The sequence below is a fragment of the Gopherus evgoodei genome, chromosome 2 (assembly GCF_007399415.2).
Source record: "Gopherus evgoodei ecotype Sinaloan lineage chromosome 2, rGopEvg1_v1.p, whole genome shotgun sequence".
Lineage (NCBI taxonomy): Eukaryota > Metazoa > Chordata > Testudines > Testudinidae > Gopherus > Gopherus evgoodei.
This window is the reverse complement of record NC_044323.1, coordinates 244,597,678-244,619,261: the sequence shown is the minus strand read 5'-3', so window position 1 is coordinate 244,619,261 and position 21,584 is coordinate 244,597,678. Positions and strand designations below refer to the sequence as shown.

The window sequence follows — 21,584 nt, the reverse complement described above, 5'->3', positions numbered from 1 at the left end:
AGAAAAATACATACCTATCCTGAACAAATCCTGTATATGAGTGAGTGATAAATAAATTAAAATAGTAAAATAAGATGAAGTGGAAATACCAAGGGGTTATTTTGGAATATTTAAAAATAATCTGTCATAGAAAAAGCTTACACAGAAACCAAAATTATGCTAGATGCTATACAGAAGGAAAAAGGAAAGGCATCTAATCAAAACACACGACAGCTAGTGAGCGTAACAAACCATATTGCCTTGGCAATATCAGGAGAACTATCTATCTGTTGCTGATAGCAGGTGCAGTTGAACTGGTGTGGAACATGTAACCACAGATATAGACAATTAACCCATGATTAGCACCATTTTCAAACACCACAGTTAAAAGCAGCAGCTATTTCCATTTCATCATGCTGATTACTTTTATTTAGTAACTGGAAGTTTTAACTACAGTTAACTGTGTTGAGCACCAGCTGAGATCGACCCTTTGCTGACAATGGGTAAGTGTTCTTAGTGCTGACAAGCCCTTTGAGGAAGGGAGTGAAGAATAAGGAACAGAATCTCATGGTTACTTGGTTTTGGCACATGCATAGCTTGCTGCTTCCATATAAATGCTTTACCAGTCTTATTAAGTTAGCTCTCTTCTTTTAGGTAATAGGGAAGAGGATTTTTAGAAGGGACTTGAATAAGAAGAGTGGTAGTTTGAGAGTTCATTCCATGTATAAGAGAAATAATTTATTACAATTGATTAGTCTTAAGAGTGACTTTAAAAAATAATGGTGTTGGTAGTTAAATTATTATTTAACAGTCTACAACGGTGGTTCTCAAACTTTTGTACACATAGCAAGTCTAAGCACAACCCCCCCCTTATAAATTAAAAACTTTAAAATATATTTAACACCATTATAAATGCTGGAGGCAAGGCAGGATTTAGGGTGGGGGCTGACAGCTCATGACCCCCCATATAATAACCTTGTGACTCTCCCTAAGGGGTCCTGATCCCCAGTTTGAGAACCCCTGGTCTATAGTATGTCAAAGTAAAACAGGCCGATTCTAGATCAAAAGGTTTGGGAATCTTTTAGTTTTTAAACCACTAGTCACTTGAGCATCCTACTAAGCAGTTTCAGAAGTCAGTGTGAAGACTAAAAGGATACTGATTTTAGTTTATGGAACTAGCATCTGAAAAACTGGTGATTTCATCCAGATGCAAATACTAGAGAAAAGCTACTATTAGTGGAGGATGTTACAAAGCTGAAGAAACTTGCTGAGATTGTCATTCAGGACATTTCACACAAAGAAGCAGAGCTACTAGAAGTCCAGCAAGAGCTACAGAGGGCCACGAATTCCATGAAAGAAAAAGAGCATAATCGCCATCATTTGGAAAATGAAGTAAGTAATCCTAGCCAAATACCCCTTTTCATGATTAAATTTATACATCACACACACAGATGTTTAGACATTAAAAATGGGGAATATCTGTTAATTCATACAATCCACTCCTGCAGAATGGTCTCCCCTCCCCCCAACTGGCCTAGTTTGAAAGTACTTGTAGGAGGGCAGTCGCTTTCACCATTCCCTTTAGAAGGCATCCACACAGTATAAATTGATTTCATTTCTCACTATGATATTTGGGGGAAATACTCAGTCTTAGTTGACACCTGAAAGTGTCAAGGAACACCCAAAATTCTGACAATCAGGAGTTGAAATCATCATGAGCATCATCTCAGCAGGACTTCAAAGCCTGCTGGACAGTTCTCCAGATGAGAGAGAGAGAGAGAGAGAGAGAGAGAGAGACACACACACAATCAGAACTTCAATATCCAAGTCTCTGTACACTAAATACTGCTGAGCTGGTCAACAGTTTTGCATAATCAAGGATATGCTGCTGCTAGTCTTTATGGCCATGATTGAGCAAAGCCCTTAAACCACATGCTTAATTTTAAGCATGCATATAAGGGATTTGAATCAGGGTCCATATGCTGAAGTCAAACTTCACAGGACAGGTCTGCTTTTGGTTAATTAGGACTCAGGTCAGAGAGACTGGATTTTATTGAAGAGTTCTAAAAATTAGGGTGAAGAATCTGGAATGAAATAAGGTCTCCTTTATCTAGCAGTTATTTAGGAATCTTTGGATGCAAAGAGCAACCTATGAGAGCAGTGACTGTGTACTAATACACAAACAAAAAGAAAACAAAAGAAAGGAAAGTTTGGCCACGGAGACATGATAGCTAGATAAAGAGCCACATTAGAAACAGATTAGTCACTTAAATAATCAAAAGGTAATCTAGACTAAATTAGGGTTAATTCATATGGGAGTTTTAAATAGTCGTTAGGTTTAAGAGTTAAATCACATTAATACAGCATAAAAGCTGTGAGCTGTCTGCTTGTCTGCTTGCAGACTGCTGAAGTAGTTCATGTTGTGGAAGATTTGTAAAAAAAAAATTAATGTTTAGATTTTGAAGCATACGTCTGCATCAGATTCCACAGCTGTAGAAAACGAGTCGCTACCTATACTCCCACACTATACAGATCTGCCAATATAAAAAAGTCACAACATGGACTAACAATCCAGAATATTTATTGACAATTCCCTGAAAGACATCTCTCTCAACCCTTTGAAATTGTTTCAGTTTATTTTAAAAAAAAGTAATACTATTCATCCTTCAAGTGAAGTCCTGGGACACTAATAACCACGTACACTACACCAACACTCAAATTCATAGATTTTCAAGTCAGATTCTAGTCTGACTCTTGCATAATACAGGCTATAGAATTTCACCAAGGGTTTCCTATATAACTTCTGGTTCAACTAGAACATACCTTTTAGAAAGATATCCAGCCTTGATTTATGTCTTCATGTGATGGAGAATCCACCACATCCCTCGGTAAGTTGTTCCAATGGCTAATTACCGTCACTGTAAAATATTGTGCCTTGTTTCTAGCCTGAATTTGAGCTTCAGCTTCCAGCCATTGGATCTTGTTATGCCTTTGTCTGCCAAATTAAACAGGCCTCTACTCTCTTCCTGCTGAACTGCAGGTCTGTCACTGACAGTCTAGAACACAAAAATCCAATGACTTGCTGTCACTTAGCTAGACTTCAGTGAATTGCTAAATGGGGAAAGTGGTCTGTTAGCTGCTGCCAACCACCAACCCTGGGGGCAGGAGAAGAACAGGAAAAACAATTAAGTCTTTGCAAAAGGATTATTCCAATTCTTATTGAAAAGATCTTTTGAATGCAAACATTAGTATCCTGACACACTTTTTTCAAACATTGCTTATCAGTTAATTGAAAGCACTTTAGAACACCTCATTTGTGGCTGTCACATGCAGCTGGCTGTTGGCTTCACTTTGCCACAGTTCACTTATGGATTGCTACCTGCAGTTTGGAATATCACAATAATGCATTTCATTTCATTTCATAGGACGACATAAAATACTGTTGCTAAGGAATTACATGAATATATGTGCCATTACATTGTTAGGTAATTTTGGGAAAAATTCATTGTGGCACAATTCCCCATATTACTTGGTTTTCTACTGCAAAAAAAGTGTTTCATATAGACAGACAAGAGCTGAGAGAAATGTTTTTGAATTTTTTTACCTATTCTATCAAAGTTCAACAAGTTCAGATCAACATCCACTTGAACTCAGGATAATATTTAATCTATATTCAAGTGTGGGAGGAAACTAAACTATTATTTCTGACTTCTCAGTACCAGAGACAACATACCCCACACATACAAATGGCTCTAGTTTTTGCTTGAATACTATTCTTATACAGGGGAAGCGTGGGTCTGGGAACATACAATCCTTTCTTAGCCACAATCCCAGCAACCAGATACAAAACAGGAAAGGAGATTAAAAATGAGATTTCGCCAAATTCAGTTTTGCTGTAAATATCTGCAGCCTTACTGAAGTCCATAGATATCTACCTATATAAAGCTTATGCCAGAGTGTTAAAATTGATCCCGTCTGTCTAGAGAGCACAGAAATCTCTCAGTGCTTCTTCTCAATTTCACCCTTAGGAGATGCAAAGAAGTTGGTGGTTGTAAAACAGCACTCAATTTAAATATATGTTTGAGGAAACTCTGGATAATATGTTGCTTCTGAACACCATGTGCAATACAGAGAGACTTCTTTAGGTAAACAGATTTATCAAAATTGTTGAATGAGCTTGCCCCAGCACAGGGGGCATAGCTGAGGCTATTTCATATACCATCTTGATGCAGGATGTTACACATTTGGAGATTGTCTGTGAAGAGACCGCTTGACCCTTCATATGGTCCACATATGACACAAACCAGGCAAAGCACAAAATGGTTTAGTCCTATCCAGATAAAAGGCTAGCCATTGCCTGACATTTAAGGTATGGAGATGCTGCTTCTCTGGAGATGAATGTAGCTTAGGAAAAAACACAGGTAAATATACCGCCTGGTTCAAATGAAACAGAGACAATGAGATTTGGATACCCAACACCCTTAGGCCTCTGAAAATCTCCACTGGAGGCTTCTGTAGAACAGGAGGAAGAGGAAAAATGGGAAATCTAAACCGATAAGGAGGTGATATCATGGTTCTCCAAGATGCTCAGACTTTACAACTACAACAGAGTTCACAGTCAGCACACAGCAGTGGAGAATAAACATTTACAGGAGCATCAAAACCAGTCTATACTAGGTCAAGCCCTTTCTGATCAGAGGCCCCACTTCTGTCAGGCATTCAGCACCCTATCTAGAACACTTCGAGTAGGGAATACGGTTTTTGCACTTAGTGTGATTTCCATAAGGGAATCTCAAAGTACTTTGATGAATACGAGCCTCACAATACCCTGCAAAGTAGAATAGTTAAGTATTATCCCCATTGGAGAAATGAAAATTGTCTAGCAAACCCTAGAGCAGTGATTCTCAGCCTTTACCATACCATGACCCCCATGTTAGTATAGAAAAGTGTTGTGTGACCCTCTTGCATCTAATGATTAAAAGAAAAGGATAGCTTACCATAAGACCTGTCCATGATCCGCAGAACCTGTGGCCTACAGAATGCTCACAGTTGGAGCTAATAGAACTATTCGGAGGACCCCTTTTGCTTCCCAGAAATAGTGCCTGTGCTTCCAACATTACATTAAAACAAAATTGGAAAAGGCAGTTTTACATGCTCACTGTGTTTAATCTCTACATTGTTGTGTTCAGCTCCACCAGCAGATTCAACACCACCAGGATATGGAAGCAAAGCTTGTGGAAAATAGATCAGAATGTGTAAGAGTGCAGGCGTTGCTCCACCAGCTAGAGGAGAAATACCTTACTAGCTCCCAGTCCATGCAGCAGCATATTGCTAAAGAACTTAGGTAGGGACATCTGCAATTCTACATCAGAGCTTGTGATTGACTTATTTCAGTAGCTAATTGTTTGGAGATGCTGAGCATCTGCAACTTCTAGTGGCAACAGGACCCTTGGTGCCAGTAAAATTGACATAATGGCACATGTGGCGAGCATGTTATATTTGGAGATTTTTTTTTTAATAAAAAGTGAATTTGGCATTCAAGAAAATTTTATAATACTGTCAATAAAAAACTTCTATTTATCCAGGCATAGCATCAGCCAGAACAGTTTAAGCGTCCCCACACTGACTTCATAGGAGTGTGAGGAAAGTTCATTGTCTTGCCTATTCTTTACAGTGAGACTCTCATGGAATTGTAAATTAGTGTGGTTTTTGGGCAATATGGACAAAAGCTATCTCTCTGAGGCATGAGATGGAGACTATCCATGTGTCTGCCTGACCTACTCTCAGAAGAGCTAGGCTTTCATCATGTAGAGAGTAACTGCCCGATTTATGTTTGTGGAGCTAATGTTATGACCATCTCTATAGTGGGGCGACTGAGGTTCGTATACAGGGGAGAGATAGGAAGCTCACTCTTCTCTATTGTGTCTTCACGTGTTGGATTTGTTTGGAGTGAATCAGATTAAGAATCTTGGTATCACTTGTTCTTATTCTGTTGTTCAACTCCAAGATGCTTTGGCTAGAGGATTCATGAGGGTGGTGTGCTGATATTTCACATGGTAAATTATCTTATTTTATGGCCGGAGACATTATGTTAATTTTTGACCACCACCAGACTGGTTCAAATTGAGAAAGTAAAAAAGGTTCTCCTTTTTAATCTAATTTTGTAATCAAGTTCAGAATTGGACCCAGTATGTCTGAGAACAGCAGCACAGAGGCAGGACAGCCCAGGAATCAGTATAAATGGATTAGAGAAACAAGCTGGTCTTTCTACAAACATTACCAAAGCATCAAACCAACCCATGACACACAAGTTAGTCTTACAAAATTGTAGTCGTACACACACAGAGAAAAGTCTATGAACTGCAAACTGCCTATCCTTTCCTACAGAAAATGGGATCACTGCAATTTAGATCAAACGTTAAAGTCAGTAAAAATACTACAGTAAAATTGCTTCTTATAAAATGTCATCAGCAATATTGGATTTGGGGCTAAAGTTGGAACTATTTTTATTTAGTGAAGAAGCTGAAAAACTAAGACAGCAGCTCAAAGAAAAAGAACTTTCTGCTGATGAGGATAAATATTTACGCAACAAAATGGCAGAAGATTGTGGATATCTGACAAAAGAAAATGGCTTTTTACAGTCTCAGGTTCTGGAAGCCACCAGGCAACTAGATAGAGTAAGTTTTGTTTCTTTTTTTTTTTTTTAAATAAGGCCATGGGGGGCATGGATCAGCATTCACATTGCACTCCCTATCAGTACCTGGGCCAAACCAGGGAAGATAAAGAGCCAACCAGTGCACCAAATTCATGATGCATCCTTGTCACATGCCACCTGAGGCACATTACACATACACTAGAAGGAGGAGGGCATTCAACAGCAAGTAGAAGAAAATGATTAACCTTACAGTGGGTAAGAACTGTTTTTAAAAAGTCTGGTTTTTTTTAAATCTCTTTGTACATCTTGTGGCTTTTAAGTCAGCTGGACCCAGTAAGTCTACCACTCCTTCCTGGAATTGCACAATGTGTATTTGTAGTGGGAAAGTACACCTGCAGTGTAGCTACGCTGTACTATGCTCACTAGTACTAAAGTTGTGCATAAAGGCCTCATTTGGGACTGGGGTGTTGGGATTCTCTGCAAGTCCTCTTTCCACAAGGCTTCCCAAAAACTGAGTTCGACTCCAGCTTTCCTTACTTAGGTATCTTTTAGGTGGTATACAGCAAAACTACAAAGTTGATCAGACTAAACTGTAGGGAGTAGATACAGTGTGTACCACACATCCAAAGTTACAAAGGAAGAGGTTTTATGTGTATACATTACATTGCATCACACATTTTGGGATTGGCTTGGTTACTTTGTAGGAACCAATCCCTGTACAGCAGTGGTTCTCAACCTGCGGCCCAATCAGCACAGAGCTGCAGCCTATGTGAAATCCTCAGGGCTATAAGGGTAGTATTGGATGCGGCCCACATAACACACATGCAGCCCCACAACAGTAAATAGGTTAAGAAGGGAAAGTTACTCACCTCATGCAGTAACTGAGGTTCTATCCACATGGGGAATAATTAAATTGGAAAAGAGGGGGATCAATATGAAAATTGAAAGGTCGATAAGGAACTGGTTAAAGGGGAGACTACAACGGGTCGTACTGAAAGGTGAACTGTCAGGTTGGAAGGAGGTTACTAGTGGAGTTCCTCAGGGATCAGTTTTGGGACCAATCTTTTTATTACTGACCTTGGCACAAAAAGTGGGAATGTTTACTTTATTAATGTGTAATAAAGTTTGCGGCTGACACAAAGTTGGGAGGTATTGCTAACACAGAGAAGGACCGGGATATCCTACAGGAAGATCTGGATGACCTTGTAAACTGGAGTAATAGTAATAGGATGAAATTTAATAGTGAAAAGTGCAAGGTCATGCACTTAGGGATTAATAACAAGAATTTGTTATAAATTGGGGACATATCAGCTGGAAGTAAAGGAGGAGGAGAAGGACCTAGGAGTATTGGTTGATCACAGAATGACTATGAGCCGCCAATGTGATATGGCTGTTAAAAAAGCTAATGGAGTTTTAGGATGCATTGGGTAAGGTATTAGTACCGTTATACAAGGCACTGGTGAGACCTCATCTGGAATACTGTGTGCAGTTCTAGTCTCCCATGTTCAAGAAGGATGAATTCAAACTGGAACAGGTTCAGAGACAGGATACTACGATGATCCGAGGAATGGAAAACCTCTCTTATAAAAGGAGACTCAAAGAGCTTGGCTTGTTTAGCCTAACCAAAAGAAGGTTGAGGGGCGATATGCTTGCTCTTTATAAATATATCAGATGGATAAATATTAGGGAGGGAGAGGAATTATTTAAGCTTAGTACCAATGTGGACACAAGAACAAATGGATATAAACTGGACACTAGGAAGTTTAGACTTGGAATTAGATGAAGGTTTCTAACCATTAGAGGAGTGAAGTTCTGGAACAGCCTTCCAAGGGGAGTAGTGGGGGCAAAAGACCTATCTGGCTTTAAGACTAAGCTTGATAAGTTTATGGAGGGGATGGTATGATGGGATAGCCTAATTTTGGCAATTAATATTTGATTATCAGCAGGTAAGTATGTCCAGTGGTCTGTGATGAGATGTTAGATGAGATGGGATCTGAGTTACTACAAAGAATTCTTTCCTGGGTGCTGGCTGGTGAGTCTTGCTCACATGCTCAGGGTTTAACTGATCGCCATATTTGGGGTCAGGAAGGAATTTTCCTCCAGGGCAGATTGGCAGAGGCCCTGGAGGTTTTTCGCCTTCCTATGCAGCATGGGTCACTTGCTGGAGGATTCTCTGCAGCTTGAGGTCTTCAAACCACAATTTGAGGACTTCAATAACTCAGACATAGGTTAGGGATTTGTTATTCAAGTGGATGGGTGAGATTGTGTGGCCTGCATTGTGCAGGAGGTCAGACTAGATGATCATAATGGTCCCTTCTGACCTTAAAGTCTATGAGATGTGTCCTCCTGTGGGTGCTCCACTCCAGGTGATGGTGCATCCCTGTGACTTTGCTCAGAGAGTTTTGCAGCCGTTGGTGCTTGAAGTATAGCACCTGCGACTCAGAGCCCTCAGTTCCTTCTCGACCATCCCCAGCCTGAGACAGAGCTCAGCAGTCCTGCTGAAAACCTTCTGTTTGTTAGATAAGTCTTTGATAGAAAGTTTAGTGTCATTAGATAATTTAGGTCTCAGTTTAGATTTCCCCTTTAAAATCCCCCCTCCCTTTACTTTCCCCATAGCAAATTTACTTTGAAATGCCTGGTTTTAAAAGATGTTCAACAAGCAGAGAGGTGATCCTGGTCTCTGAGGGACACATTCAATGTGTACAAGAGAATCTCATATTCCCCTGAAATGTGCCCATTGCTCTAAATTAAAAGCTAGGGCATGAAGAAATAAATAGGGACCAGAGGCAGAAACTTATATTAAGGAAAAATTGTTGAGACCAGCCTCTGACCCAGGACCAGAAGGATGTCCTAACAAAGGTTCCCAGACCCTTCAATCACTGACATCCCCAAAATCTAAGAAACAGCCAAAATAAATAAATAAATAAAAAGCCAACTTCATCACCTTGATGAAAGCAGACCAAAAAAAGCAAAACGAAAGAACAAAGAAGGTTACCTGCTGGATTGCTCTCAGCAGCACCAACCACACAGACACTGAGTGCTTACGATGCTCTGGGCAGCTCTGGTAAAGAGTAAATAGATTGAAAACAACTCCTGTACAGCATGCTCTATCCATGCATTCTTCATGTATAACCTGATCTTCACAATTGGGTTCATCTCATTCATTGTCCCAAGCACCAGGGTGGGTCCTCCTTATCTTAGCTAGCACAGATATCCTGACTCCAGCACAAGCCTTGTTAAGCCCCTATTTACTACATAACCTTCCATTCATCTTCCCAATCATGACCACTAAGAAATGAGGCCAGTTACTTATGGCAAGCCAGGCCTACATTTCCACTCCTATTTTCTTGGTTTTTGTGTTAGTATTTGTTTCATTCATATCTTATTCCAGTCTTTGTGCTCTTTTTCAAGTTTACTAACCAGCAACACATCTGCAAGACCACAGTAGTTGTGATCATTTGTCCCACCACACAATACTGGTCATCACCAGCATAGGCAGTTTTTACTTTACCGACATCCTTGTGTGTCTACCATACTGTGCAGTTCGGAGGCTGTTTCCTCTGAAGTGAACCCAAGTGCGGCAACTCTGTAAGATGTTGCACCTGCACATATAAGTGTCCCCCATGTGCAAACAGGGGTACAAGTCTGGGGCTATCCAGACCTTGCATTGTCTTGCAGCAGTACTTAAGAGAAAAACTTCTTCTACACCATAGGAGTTGTAGTGCTTTCCAATACTTTCACTGGAAATGCTCTGACCAAGATTCCATCCACCCCCAAACTTCACGGTATTGGACCTTTGTTAGTTTTCTTAACCTGTACCAATTAGTATTGCTTCCCTTGTACCAAATTTTTAACTTTTCTGTGGTGATATAGAACAAAGAAGCTTGTCTCTTGTCACTTAAGGTCTTTACTACTTTACATAGCGTACATTTCTCGATATACTGCATGTCATTGGTTTTGATTTTTACCTTTCATAAGTTAATTTCCTATCTTGTATATTAAAAAAACATTTTAACTATTTAATATGTATGATGTTGTAAAACTTAAATTCTTTGCTTTGTTGATTTTCAAAACACAATACTTTAGATGCTAATTCTGGCTGAAACACTTGCTCATGTAATGGCTGCAGTACTTCTGTGGCTGGCTTCTGCAGAAATGTTTGGTTCCCACAGCATCTCTGCCAGCTTGGTTTCAGAGCGACATACCAGTCCCAAACAGACCAGCTTCCATGTCAAGCTTCCTCTAGTTTCACTGTTGCCCCACCTTGGCAGGTTTATGCATTTGAAAAGTTTACTTTTTTTGTCCGTAAAGTCCTTTCAGTAGTTTTTAAATCATTTTGACCAAGCCCCAGTGACTGCAGATTGGTGAAATTCAGTAACACTTGGTACATTAATAACTGATCATTGAACAATATCTCTAATAGATTTTATGCTAAGCTGTTAGTTGACTGTTTCAAATCTAGGGCATTTCAATCTTTTATATAATTGATTAGTTTTAATACAATTTTTTTTTCCATTTACAACACATCACATAGGTTTTTACTTCCTAATAACATTTACATTATATAGCAGTTAACCATTAACACTGTATGAAAAAGTTCTGTTTAAGCTTCATTTCTTATATGCACTGATCTTGGTGCTGGGTTTGATTCTGCTTCCAAAGCGCACAGCCATCTGAAAAAGAAAAAAACACAACCTTTTGTGGCTCCTCTTTGGAGCCTCCATAGGATTTTAATCAAATAGAATGTTTTTACATTTGTTTTACCCCTTTTATGATATATACTACATGTTCCAAGGGAATGCAGCTTCCTTCCATAGTGCAACCCTTTGCCTTTATTTGCCATGATATCATAGAATCATAGGACTGGAAGGGACCTTGGGAGGTCATTTAGTCCAGTCACCTGCACTCATAGTAGGACTAAGTATTATGTAGACCACAATGGAGATTTCACAACCTTCTTAAGCAATTTATTCCAGTGATTAACCACCCTGAGAGTTAGGAAGTTTTTCCTAATGTCCAACCTAAACCTCCCTTGCTGCAATGTAAGCCCATTGCTTCTTGTCCTATCCTCAGACGTTAAAAAGGATTCTTCTCCCTCCTCCTTGTAACAACCTTTTATGTACTTGAAATCTTATGTCCTGTTCTCTCCCCCGCCCAATCTTCTTTTCCAGAACAAACAAACCAATTTTTGCCAATCTTCTCTCCTAGGTCATGTTTTCTAGACCTTTCATCATTTCTATTGCTCTTCTCTGGACTTTTTCCAAATTTGTCTCATGTTATACTTCATTTGAAAATTAATATGGCTAACTGTTTTGGGGCTTAAAGAGTTTCCATTATCTAATTACTCAGAGCCACCTTAAGGCTCAGTGTCCCTAACATTGCTACTCTTATGACCACCACCTCATCTTACTATTACTCCAGAGGTGCACACTAATTTTTCATTCTTGTCCTGCAGCTCTTTCAGCTGCTATTTCATTACTACAAAAGGATCTAGAGTCTGGTTCTAGTCATCCCTGCCATAGCCACAAGCATGTCCTCTAGTGACTAGTCCTTATTTAAAAAGATGTTGATTTTCATAAAAACATTGAGGTAAAGCCAGATAACATCAGTTACTTGTGTTTGGCTTGAGGGGGAAAAATGAATTTAGCAAAGCCTGCCAGGAAACCTTGGCAGCTGCTCAAAGGGTCAGTTTTGCAACTCTGAACACAAGATTCAAATGGATTTTTAGTGGAATCTTTTAAAATGCCAATTATTTTTTGACACACAAAATGGGGATTTACAAGCCAAGAGAGTGTGTTTAAAACCTTGGCTAATTACACAAATATCTTTAATTTCTAATAAATATTTTGCTCAACACTCCTTGTGTTGCTCTAATTTTTATTTATTTATTTTTTAAATAAACTACAATTGTACCCAGATTACATTCCCCAGTTGTACATTTGGAGGCAGCCAAGTTCCAATGGGAACTCATTTCTTTTTAATCATTTTGACTAAATTGTCCATAGTCCAATGATTCAAATCAGATTGTGTCTCTGCCTACAGCAGTAATTCACAACTGATTTACTAGGGTGACCAGATGTCCCCATTTTATAGGAATAGTCCCAATTTGGGGTCTTTTTCTTATATAGACTCCTATTACCTCCCACCCCCGTCCGAATTTTTCATACTTGCTGTCTGGTCACCCTATTATTTACAAACTATTCCTTTGTGAAAAAGGCCCATTTTCCTTCAGAATGGCTGTAAGGGATTCTGGGGACAAAAGCATATTGACGGTAGTTGTTACCACCTTAGCTCCTGTTGCACAATATGTTTGACCACCAGCAAGACTGCATTGAGTTGTACTACCATAACCAGGTTGTATCAAACAAGCATTTTTAACTTCTTATTTAATATTATATCCAATATGATTTACTGGAGTTCCTTTTCCATTTGGTTCTAGTCTCCCCCTATCATAGAATATCAGGGTTGGAAGGGACCTCAGGAGGTCATCTAGTCCAACCCCCTGCTCAAGGCAGGGCCAACCCCAACTAAATCATCCCAGCCAGGGCTTTGTCAAGCCTGACTTTAAAAACCTCCAGGAGATTCCACCACCTCCCTAGGTAACCCATTCCAGTGCTTCACCACCTTCCTAGTGAAAGTTTTTTCTAATATCCAACCTAAACCTCCCCCACTGCAACTTGAGACCATTACTCCTTGTTCTGTCATCTGCTACCACTGACAACAGTATAGATCCATCCTCTTTGGAACCCCCTTTCAGGTAGTTGAAAGCAGGAATCAAATCCCCCCTCATTCTTCTCTTCTGCAGACTAAACAAACCCAGTTCCCTCAGCCTCTCCTCATAAGTCATGTGCTCCAGCCCCCTAATCATTTTTGTTGCCCTCCGCTGGACTCTTTCCAATTTTTCCACATCCTTCTTGTAATGTGGGGCCCAAAACTGGATATAGTACTCCAGATGAGGCCTCACCCATGTCAAATAGAGGGGAAAGATCACATCCCTCAATCTGCTGGCCATGCCCCTACTTACACAGCCCAAAATGCCATTAGCCTTCTTGGCAACAAGGGCACACTGACGACTCATATCCAGCTTCTTGTCCACTGTAACCCCTAGGTCCTTTTCTGCAGAACTGCTTCCTAGCCATTCGATCCCTAGTCTGTAACAGTGCATGGGATTCTTCCTTCCTCAGTGCAGGACTCTGCACTTGTCCTTGTTGAACGTCATCAGGTTTCTTTTGGCCCAATCCTCTAATTTGTCTAGGTTCCTCTGTATCCTATCCCTACCCTCCAGCGTATCTACCACTCCTCCCAGTTTAGTGTCATCTGTAAACTTGCTGAGAGTGCAGTCCACGCCATCCTCCAGATCATTAATGAAGATATTGAACAAAACCGGCCCCAGAACTGACCCTTGGGGCACTCCACTTGAAACCGGCTGCCAACTAGACATGGAGCCGTTGATCACTACCCGTTGAGCCCAACGATCTAGCCAGCTTTCTATCCACCTTATAGTCCATTCATCCAGCCCATACTACTTTAACTTGCTGGCAAGAATACTGTGGGAGACCGTGTCAAAAGCTTTGCTAAAGTCAAGGAATAACACATCCACTGCTTTCCCCTCGTCCACAGAGGGAGTTATCTCCTCATAGAAGGCAATTAGGTTAGTCAGGCATGACTTGCCCTTGGTGAATCCATGCTGACTGTTCCTGATCACTTTCCTCTCCTCTAAGTGTTTCAGAATTGATTCCTTGAGGACCTGCTCCATGATTTTTCCAGGGACTGAGGTGAGGCTGACTGGCCTGTAGTTCCCCGGATCCTCCTCCTCCCCTTTTTTAAAGATGGGCACTACATTAGCCTTTTTCCAGTCATCCGGGACCTCCCCCGTTGCCATGAGTTTTCAAAGATAATCACCAATGGCTCTGCAATCACATCCACCAACTCCTTTAGCACCGTCAGATGCAGCGAATCCGGCCCCATGGACTTGTGCTCATCCAGTTTTTCTAAGTAGTCTCTCCCTATGGAGATCATAGAAATATCCTTTAGATCTAACCCATTCCTCCAGTGCCCTGGAAACCTCCTCAAATTTAAACCCTTCCAACACCATTGCTAAACTGTTGGGGTGCAATCCTTGATAATAAAGCTACGCATATCAGCTATATATTACCTGCTCCAGATGAATTAATCTGAGTCACAGTACCACTATGTTGAGATTCCCTCCGAGACCTCTTTCCACTTGGCTTCCCAAAAAACTCAGTTCAACTCCAGATTTCCCCACTCAGCTATCTTAATTTGGCATACAGCAAAGCTATGCTGAGTTGATCAGACTCAAGTGTACAGAGTAGATATAGGTGTACCACACATCCAAATTTACATGGAAAACTTTTTTATATACATTTACAATAAATGCAATGCAATGTGTAAATTGCATCACGCATTTTGGGATTGGCTTGGTTACTTTGTGATATCCCTGTACAGCATGCTCCCTTCATATATAACCTGATCTTTACATTGCAGGTTTCTCTTGTCCATTGTTCCAAGCACTGGGTGTTCCTGCCTATCTTGGCTAGCACAGCATCCTGACTCCAGGATACTGCTTGTTAAATTGCTATTTACAACTCAATCTTCTATGCACCTTCCCCATCACACCCACCAAGAAATGAGGCCAGTTACTTATGTTAGGGTAGGCCTACATTTGGCCCCTTTCAAGATTCAGCTCTGCTTCAAAGCAAAACGTCCTCAACATTGACAAATATTAATAAGATGTTACTCTTACCATCTTGACTGTAAAAAGGCCAAACTCCCCAGAAGTGTCCTCCATTTGCGTACATGCAAAATGTTTTCATGAAGTTTTCAAGCATTATCTACAAGCACATCCGTAAAAATGGGTTTTGTGAGTAAGTTCTAACTTCTGCACAAGTCATCCAAGATAGACTAGGTATAAAAGACTTATGCACGATTTGCTACAGGAGAGGCAGCTGAGAGAGGAGGAAAGCACCTGCCATACAAGGAGGATTTCTGAGCTAGCTTGTGAAAAGGAGAAAGAACGACAACTTGAGATGGAGCTCACTTACCTGAAGAGACTATTGCAGGATGAAAGACAGAAGGCTCTTACTGCACAAGAGCAGGTATTACATATTTGTTTTGAGGTTTTCAAATTAATTGCACTAAATATAATACTCATCCAATTGCATCTGAACACCTTTAAAGAGCTGAAGTTCAAGTAAAAGATTAAAACTTCCTCCCTTGCTAGATTTCTAATTAATATTTTCAACAAAAATTCTAAGCTCAAAAAGGAACTTCAAAAAAAATCAAAACCTAACTTATGCAATTGATAACAGGTTGCCAGTTTAGGGTTACATTGCATTAAAATAGCTCTTGTATGTTAGAACGGGTGGTGGAGTTGTACAGCACTCACATTTGAAATATCTAGACTCAAGCACAAAAGTTCAAATTCCAACAAGACTGACTCAGTCCCTTAGCCTTCCAAAGTAGATAATCTATGTGCACATTCTGCAAATACTTTGGGATCCTTTGATATGAAAGAAAGTTGTACAAGAAATACAAAATTTCATTTGCAATTATAGCATATGAAATTAGTGCAACTGTACTACAAAAATATATGAATGTATGGAAAAATACTATAGACCCACTGTTTGAGAGAGCTGTTCCAAAACAGAATTCAAACCAAAATTCTATCAAGGTATTTCTGGGTTGCCATTCTGAGCTCTGTGAATTAATTTGGCACTCAAAACTATTCACTGAATAATTTGCAAAACAACCTGCAACTTGTTCCCTGAAAGTTTAGTCCAAAAACTGTCAAGCTATTCACTAGTATTTGCTATGAGTGATTGTAACAGTCTTGATACAAATGAGAAACCAAGACAAATATTTTCATGAATATCAGCAGTGTCCTCAAGTTAAGAGCAAGTCAAATAAGAGCAATATATGCTCAAAAATATTTACAAGTCTGTCTTCAGTTATTTGACTAACTCTAGATTAGTCTAATCATATTTGTATGCTCATTAGTATAAGTTTCGCCACTATCAGCTCAGTTTGAATATTATGGAGCTAATTTTCATAACTGCACCTGCACAAATGTGTATGCAGTTGTCTTCAGTTACTGCAATTGGATACAAATCAGAACTCACTGTGCATGCAAACATCTTTATTTGGACATGTAATCATACTAATGTATGAATTAGACACATCTACAATTATGAGAATGTCATTTTGAAAATCATTTGAACTGCAGGTGAAGTCAAAGGTATAAGTCTTCCCCCCCTCTCCATGTGTGGGAAAAGAGACATTCAGAAACAGCACAGAAACACTAATACATCATACAAAACTGAATTTTTGTGGGGAAGTTATTTAATAAGGATTGTACTATGTCTAGCTTCTGACAATTCTGCTGTCTATCAAGCACCTTTAAATAGCTTATTTTATACATCTAAATTTAAAAAAACCCAAGGTAATGCAAAGGTGACTGGACAGTACAAGATAGCACTCCAATCTCCCTAAAAAAGAAAGCTTATTTGTTGAGCACAGACCAGTGGTTCTCAACTAGGGGTAAGGAGGACCCTGGGGGGGCCATGAGGTTTCAGGGGGGCCACCAAGAAGGGCCGGTGTTAAACTCGCTGGGACCCAGGGCAAAAAGCTGAAGTCCCACCATATGGGGCTGGGCCCTGGGCCCTTCCACCTGAGACTGAAGCCAAAGCCTGAGAAATTTAGCTTCCTGGGGGCCCCTGTAGCATGGGGCCCCAGACCATTGCTCTGCTTGCTACCCTCTAATGCCAGCCCTGGCTTTTATATGCAGAAAACTAGTTGATGTGGCACAGGTGGGCTGTGGAGTTTTTAATAGCATGTTGGGTGGGGGAGGGCCTCAGAAAGAAGAGATTCTTTCAGGGAATTTTTTTGGTATATGGCAATAATGTTTTTTTCTCCAACTGGCTGTTGACTTTCTATCCTATACGTTTTAAATTCTTGCATTGATTGTAGAAGGTTATTACATTATTCCAAATGCAAAATATTAAGATTGCTTCTACCCTCCTACAGAAAGAAGGTGATGGCCACCATTAAGTTAAATTGCTGAGCAATCTGAAGCCACAGGAAATGAAATATCAGTTTGTTAGTGTTTCTATAGCTCATCTTAATTATTTTAATTACAGTTGGTGTGGCAACACCCATTTTTTCATGTTCTCTGTGGATATATATCTTCCTACTGTATTTTCCACTGCATACATCTGATGAAGTGGGTTTTAGCCCACGAAAGCTTATGCTCAAATAAATTTGTTAGTCTCTAAGGTGCCACAAGTACTCCTGTTCTTCTTACAATGCTTTGGAAATTTAAATGCAAAATAAGTCCATTCATTGCATCAATAGGTACGACGTCTCCAGCAAGAAAGGAAATCTGTAAATCTAAATGGACAGTCACTTCAGAGCCAGCTAAAAGATTTAGAAAGGAGATGGTCAAGAGCTCAACTGGAAAATTCAAAACTGCAAACAGAAAAAACGCATTTAGTAGAACATATTTCTCAGTTACATAAACAGGTAAATGAATTCACTGCTTCTTAAAAAAAGAAGCGGTAGGAATATTACCCTCCTTATTGTGATGAAATTATAGAAAAATATGAAGTGGCAATTTAAACCACACTTAGTTACAGACAGACAAAATTCTTTTTCCCAGGCTTTTGTCAAAGTAAGTAAAGTAACTTCCAGCATTTCTTATTTACACTGGTATAAATCTGGAGTATTGAGTCCATGGCCTCTTATTGTAAGCAATGCAGGTAGCAACACCTGTAGTTACAAGACAGGGTATTATGGAAAACTCCAGGTTGTTTTCAGTTGCTTATAATTTCACCAAACTAACATTTTGGGGTTTCTGATGGTGTCTACTCAAGCTGAATTTTTGGGGGAAGTTTTCAGCAAAACCAGCCCAAATGCTTTTCTGAATGAGGTTGGGAAACACCGCTGTAAAAATTTAACGTGGGAAAAACAATTGTTTAGTTGAGAAGCTTTAGTGCCTCCATGCTTTGCAGTAGGGACATGCAACCTGGCAAGGGCCGTGTGTCACACTTAACCAGGGATGTACCTGAGATGGTTTTGAAGACTGTCTATAAAGTTTAAATAAGGTTAGTTGTTCCTTGTGATAATAGGACACCTGCTTTCGTTTGAACCAAGCCACTAACCAAAGCCAAAAAATCTAATTTATAAGTGCAACTTATCCCTTATGGTTGCTGGGTTATCAGTCTGTCACAACATGTACACTATGCAGCATACCAACAGTAATTGCCATTACCAAATCAGACCAGTGGTTAGTCTAGTCCAGTATTTTTTCTCTAGCTTTGAGATACTTAGAAAAGTACAAGAAATCCAAGGAAGAAAGTCTGCTTCTAACAGGATTTATGGTTCACAGACTTACTGATAAGGAAGGCTCTAGTTTTCATATCCCATATACATTCCATGCCCTTTTATCTCATTCAAAATAAAGATCAAATTCAAGGAAGAAGCTGGGCAAAGTGATACCTTTTATTGTGTAGTTCTGTACATAACTCCTTTACTTGTCATTGGAGTGTTGTCTTACTCTATATCCTCTTTGCATAAGCATGTGAACCAAAAGGCCAATATACAAAATAAGGGATCCATTATAGATAAGTCCTTTTCAGCAACTTGAAAGGAAAAATTACTCAAAATTTGACACAAGTAGGATTAAGTGTTATGGCTTAGTTGATGTAATTTTAGGATCCAGTAACATTTACAAGAATACATAAACTCACTAGTTGTAAATCAAATTTCACCCTAGAATAAAGTTTTAGGGCAAGATGTCTTCCTAGGCCTTAAATTGTATTATATAGAATTAAACGCTAACCTCTTTTTCCTTTACCTAGATTTCTGAGAAAGAAGATGAAATCAGTCGCATGCTTGGACATGTTAATACTATGTCCTATGACCTGACTACTCAGAAATCTCAAGTGGAAACAGAACATAGCTTGCAGAGAGAAAGATGGAAAGAGTTCTCCAATATTCTAACAGCATACAAGTCACCTGCTAAATGAGCTCTATTTAGGGAAGTAGTTACTGAAGTGAGCTAACCTAATCATTTTAAAAATGAAACTGATACTAACAATTAGTTCCTTAAATTCCCATTGTATAAAAAAAAAGTAAGTGTCCTGATGCACCTATATAAGGCATACTGCTCTTCAAGAATAGCATTCTGCATTTCTACATAGCAAATGAAACTAGATCCTATCAGAATCACTTGGAACCTGGGGAGATTGGCTAAGAACATTGAATGGAGGCAGCATGCTCAGCCCTTGTGAAGCCGGCTTCAAATTCATTAAAAAGCAACCCATTTGGCCACTCAAAGAGTGGTATTTTGTAATGCACAAGTAGTCCCATGCAGTCATCATTCTTGTCCTAACTAGGGTGACAGGCTCTGTCATGAGCAGTCAAGGCTGATTACTCACTCTGGCACTTCGAGTGCAAAAGGTGGGGACCCGCAAGGAACCTAAAATTAATATTGGCCACTCCAGGCTTGTATTAAACTCCCAAGGTTACAGCTTTTCCCTGACCTTGGATGGGTAGATGCTGCCACTATCCAAATGCAAAACCCCTTGGAACCAGGAAGGCACCCTTTGGAATTCCTTCGGTGGGCACCCCTCAATCCCTTTCACCCTGCTCCAGGGAAAAGCTGAGAAAGAAAAATGAAATTAGCTGTTACCACCAGCTAAACAACAACATATGCACAAACCTCTTAGGATTCCAAAACCCAATCCTGTTCTTTAAAATGGTAAATGTTATTAAAAACAACAAAGAATGAAAATACACCTGGAACACAGGCTTTTGCTAGATTTAAAAAAATAAAAAAAACACAAAAATTCAACATCAAGAATAACCTTCTGAGGTCCCTCTTAAAGGTTACAAGCAAAACAAGAGTATTTGGGGTTAGCATAGAGGAGTCCCACAAGCCGGTAGGAAATAAACAGAAATAAACCTAATCCGTCTTTCTAAACACTCCTGAACTATTTGCATGTTAATAAGTAGTTGTAGATACGATCTGATGATTTCACATCTGGCCTTCAGTTCCTCCTATCCTAACTGTACCCTATCTCCTTTTCCAGGAGAATAGAAGCAGCACACAAAGGGAAGCTTTCCCCTCTCCCCCAGTTTAAAAAAGTTCTAGTCTTCCCACTGGCTCTTTTGGTTCAGGTGCCCACTCCCTTCCTTTACCTGGACCTTTAAACCCTTACAGGTAAAGCAAGTAGAGAACAGCTACCAAGAGGGACTTTATAGCTAATTGGCTGGCGGCTGTCCATAAAAGGGAGCTACTCTCCTCCCCCTTTTATCACATGAACCCTTGAAGGGACAAACATGCTTCCTGAATTTAACATCAACAATAATGGATTTTCCACTTAGTTTTTAATTACATGAAGAGAGCTTTAAAAAGTAATTGTTTAAATGAATGTTCTTGGCACACAAACACTAACATCCTCTACCAAAAGCAAATGCATCAATACTTATAAAACTCTACTAAATTTCTGAAGTTCATTGTAGCAACCTTCTTGAAAGCCTGAGAATTACAAGTTAGTGAGCTTTTGGCATTCAAGATCAACAGGAAAAATTTTGATATAATACTGGATTAGTTCAACACCTATATTAACTCAGAAATTAAGCAAGAAATGTCAAGTCCATTCTTAACTTTCTTAAAAAAATTCTTTTTGGCTCAAAGCAAATTAAACTGTCTCAAAATGAAGGTGACCATTTTGGAAGTTTTGAACAAAATCCATTTAGCCTTTTTCAGAGGAGTAGAAAAGTTTCCGTAAGAAAAACAAAACATGTTTGCACTTAATTTGAAAACTGCTTCAGTTTAAAGCATCAGACTCTTAGCTCTACTCAGTTATAGATCTGTCCTTTTGAAAAGACAGGGAAATTCAAAAAAGTTAACGGTTTCCACAGCAGTATT

At 39.5% G+C, this 21,584-nt stretch overlaps 1 protein-coding gene across 1 annotated transcript in view; it reads left to right on the top strand.

Annotated features, from left to right (window-relative positions):
- The window catches only part of LOC115646901 (girdin-like), a 63,081-nt gene extending 42,256 nt beyond the window's left edge, over nt 1-20,825 (top strand). Inside the window, exons 6-11 of the mRNA XM_030553332.1 lie at nt 1,187-1,371; nt 5,169-5,323; nt 6,494-6,656; nt 15,592-15,750; nt 18,005-18,172; nt 19,510-20,825. Of these exons, the coding sequence (XP_030409192.1) occupies nt 1,187-1,371; nt 5,169-5,323; nt 6,494-6,656; nt 15,592-15,750; nt 18,005-18,172; nt 19,510-19,677 (998 nt within the window). The 3' untranslated portion in view covers nt 19,678-20,825. The remainder of the gene's footprint in view (nt 1-1,186; nt 1,372-5,168; nt 5,324-6,493; nt 6,657-15,591; nt 15,751-18,004; nt 18,173-19,509) is intronic.
- The last annotated feature ends 759 nt before the right edge of the window (nt 20,826-21,584 follow it).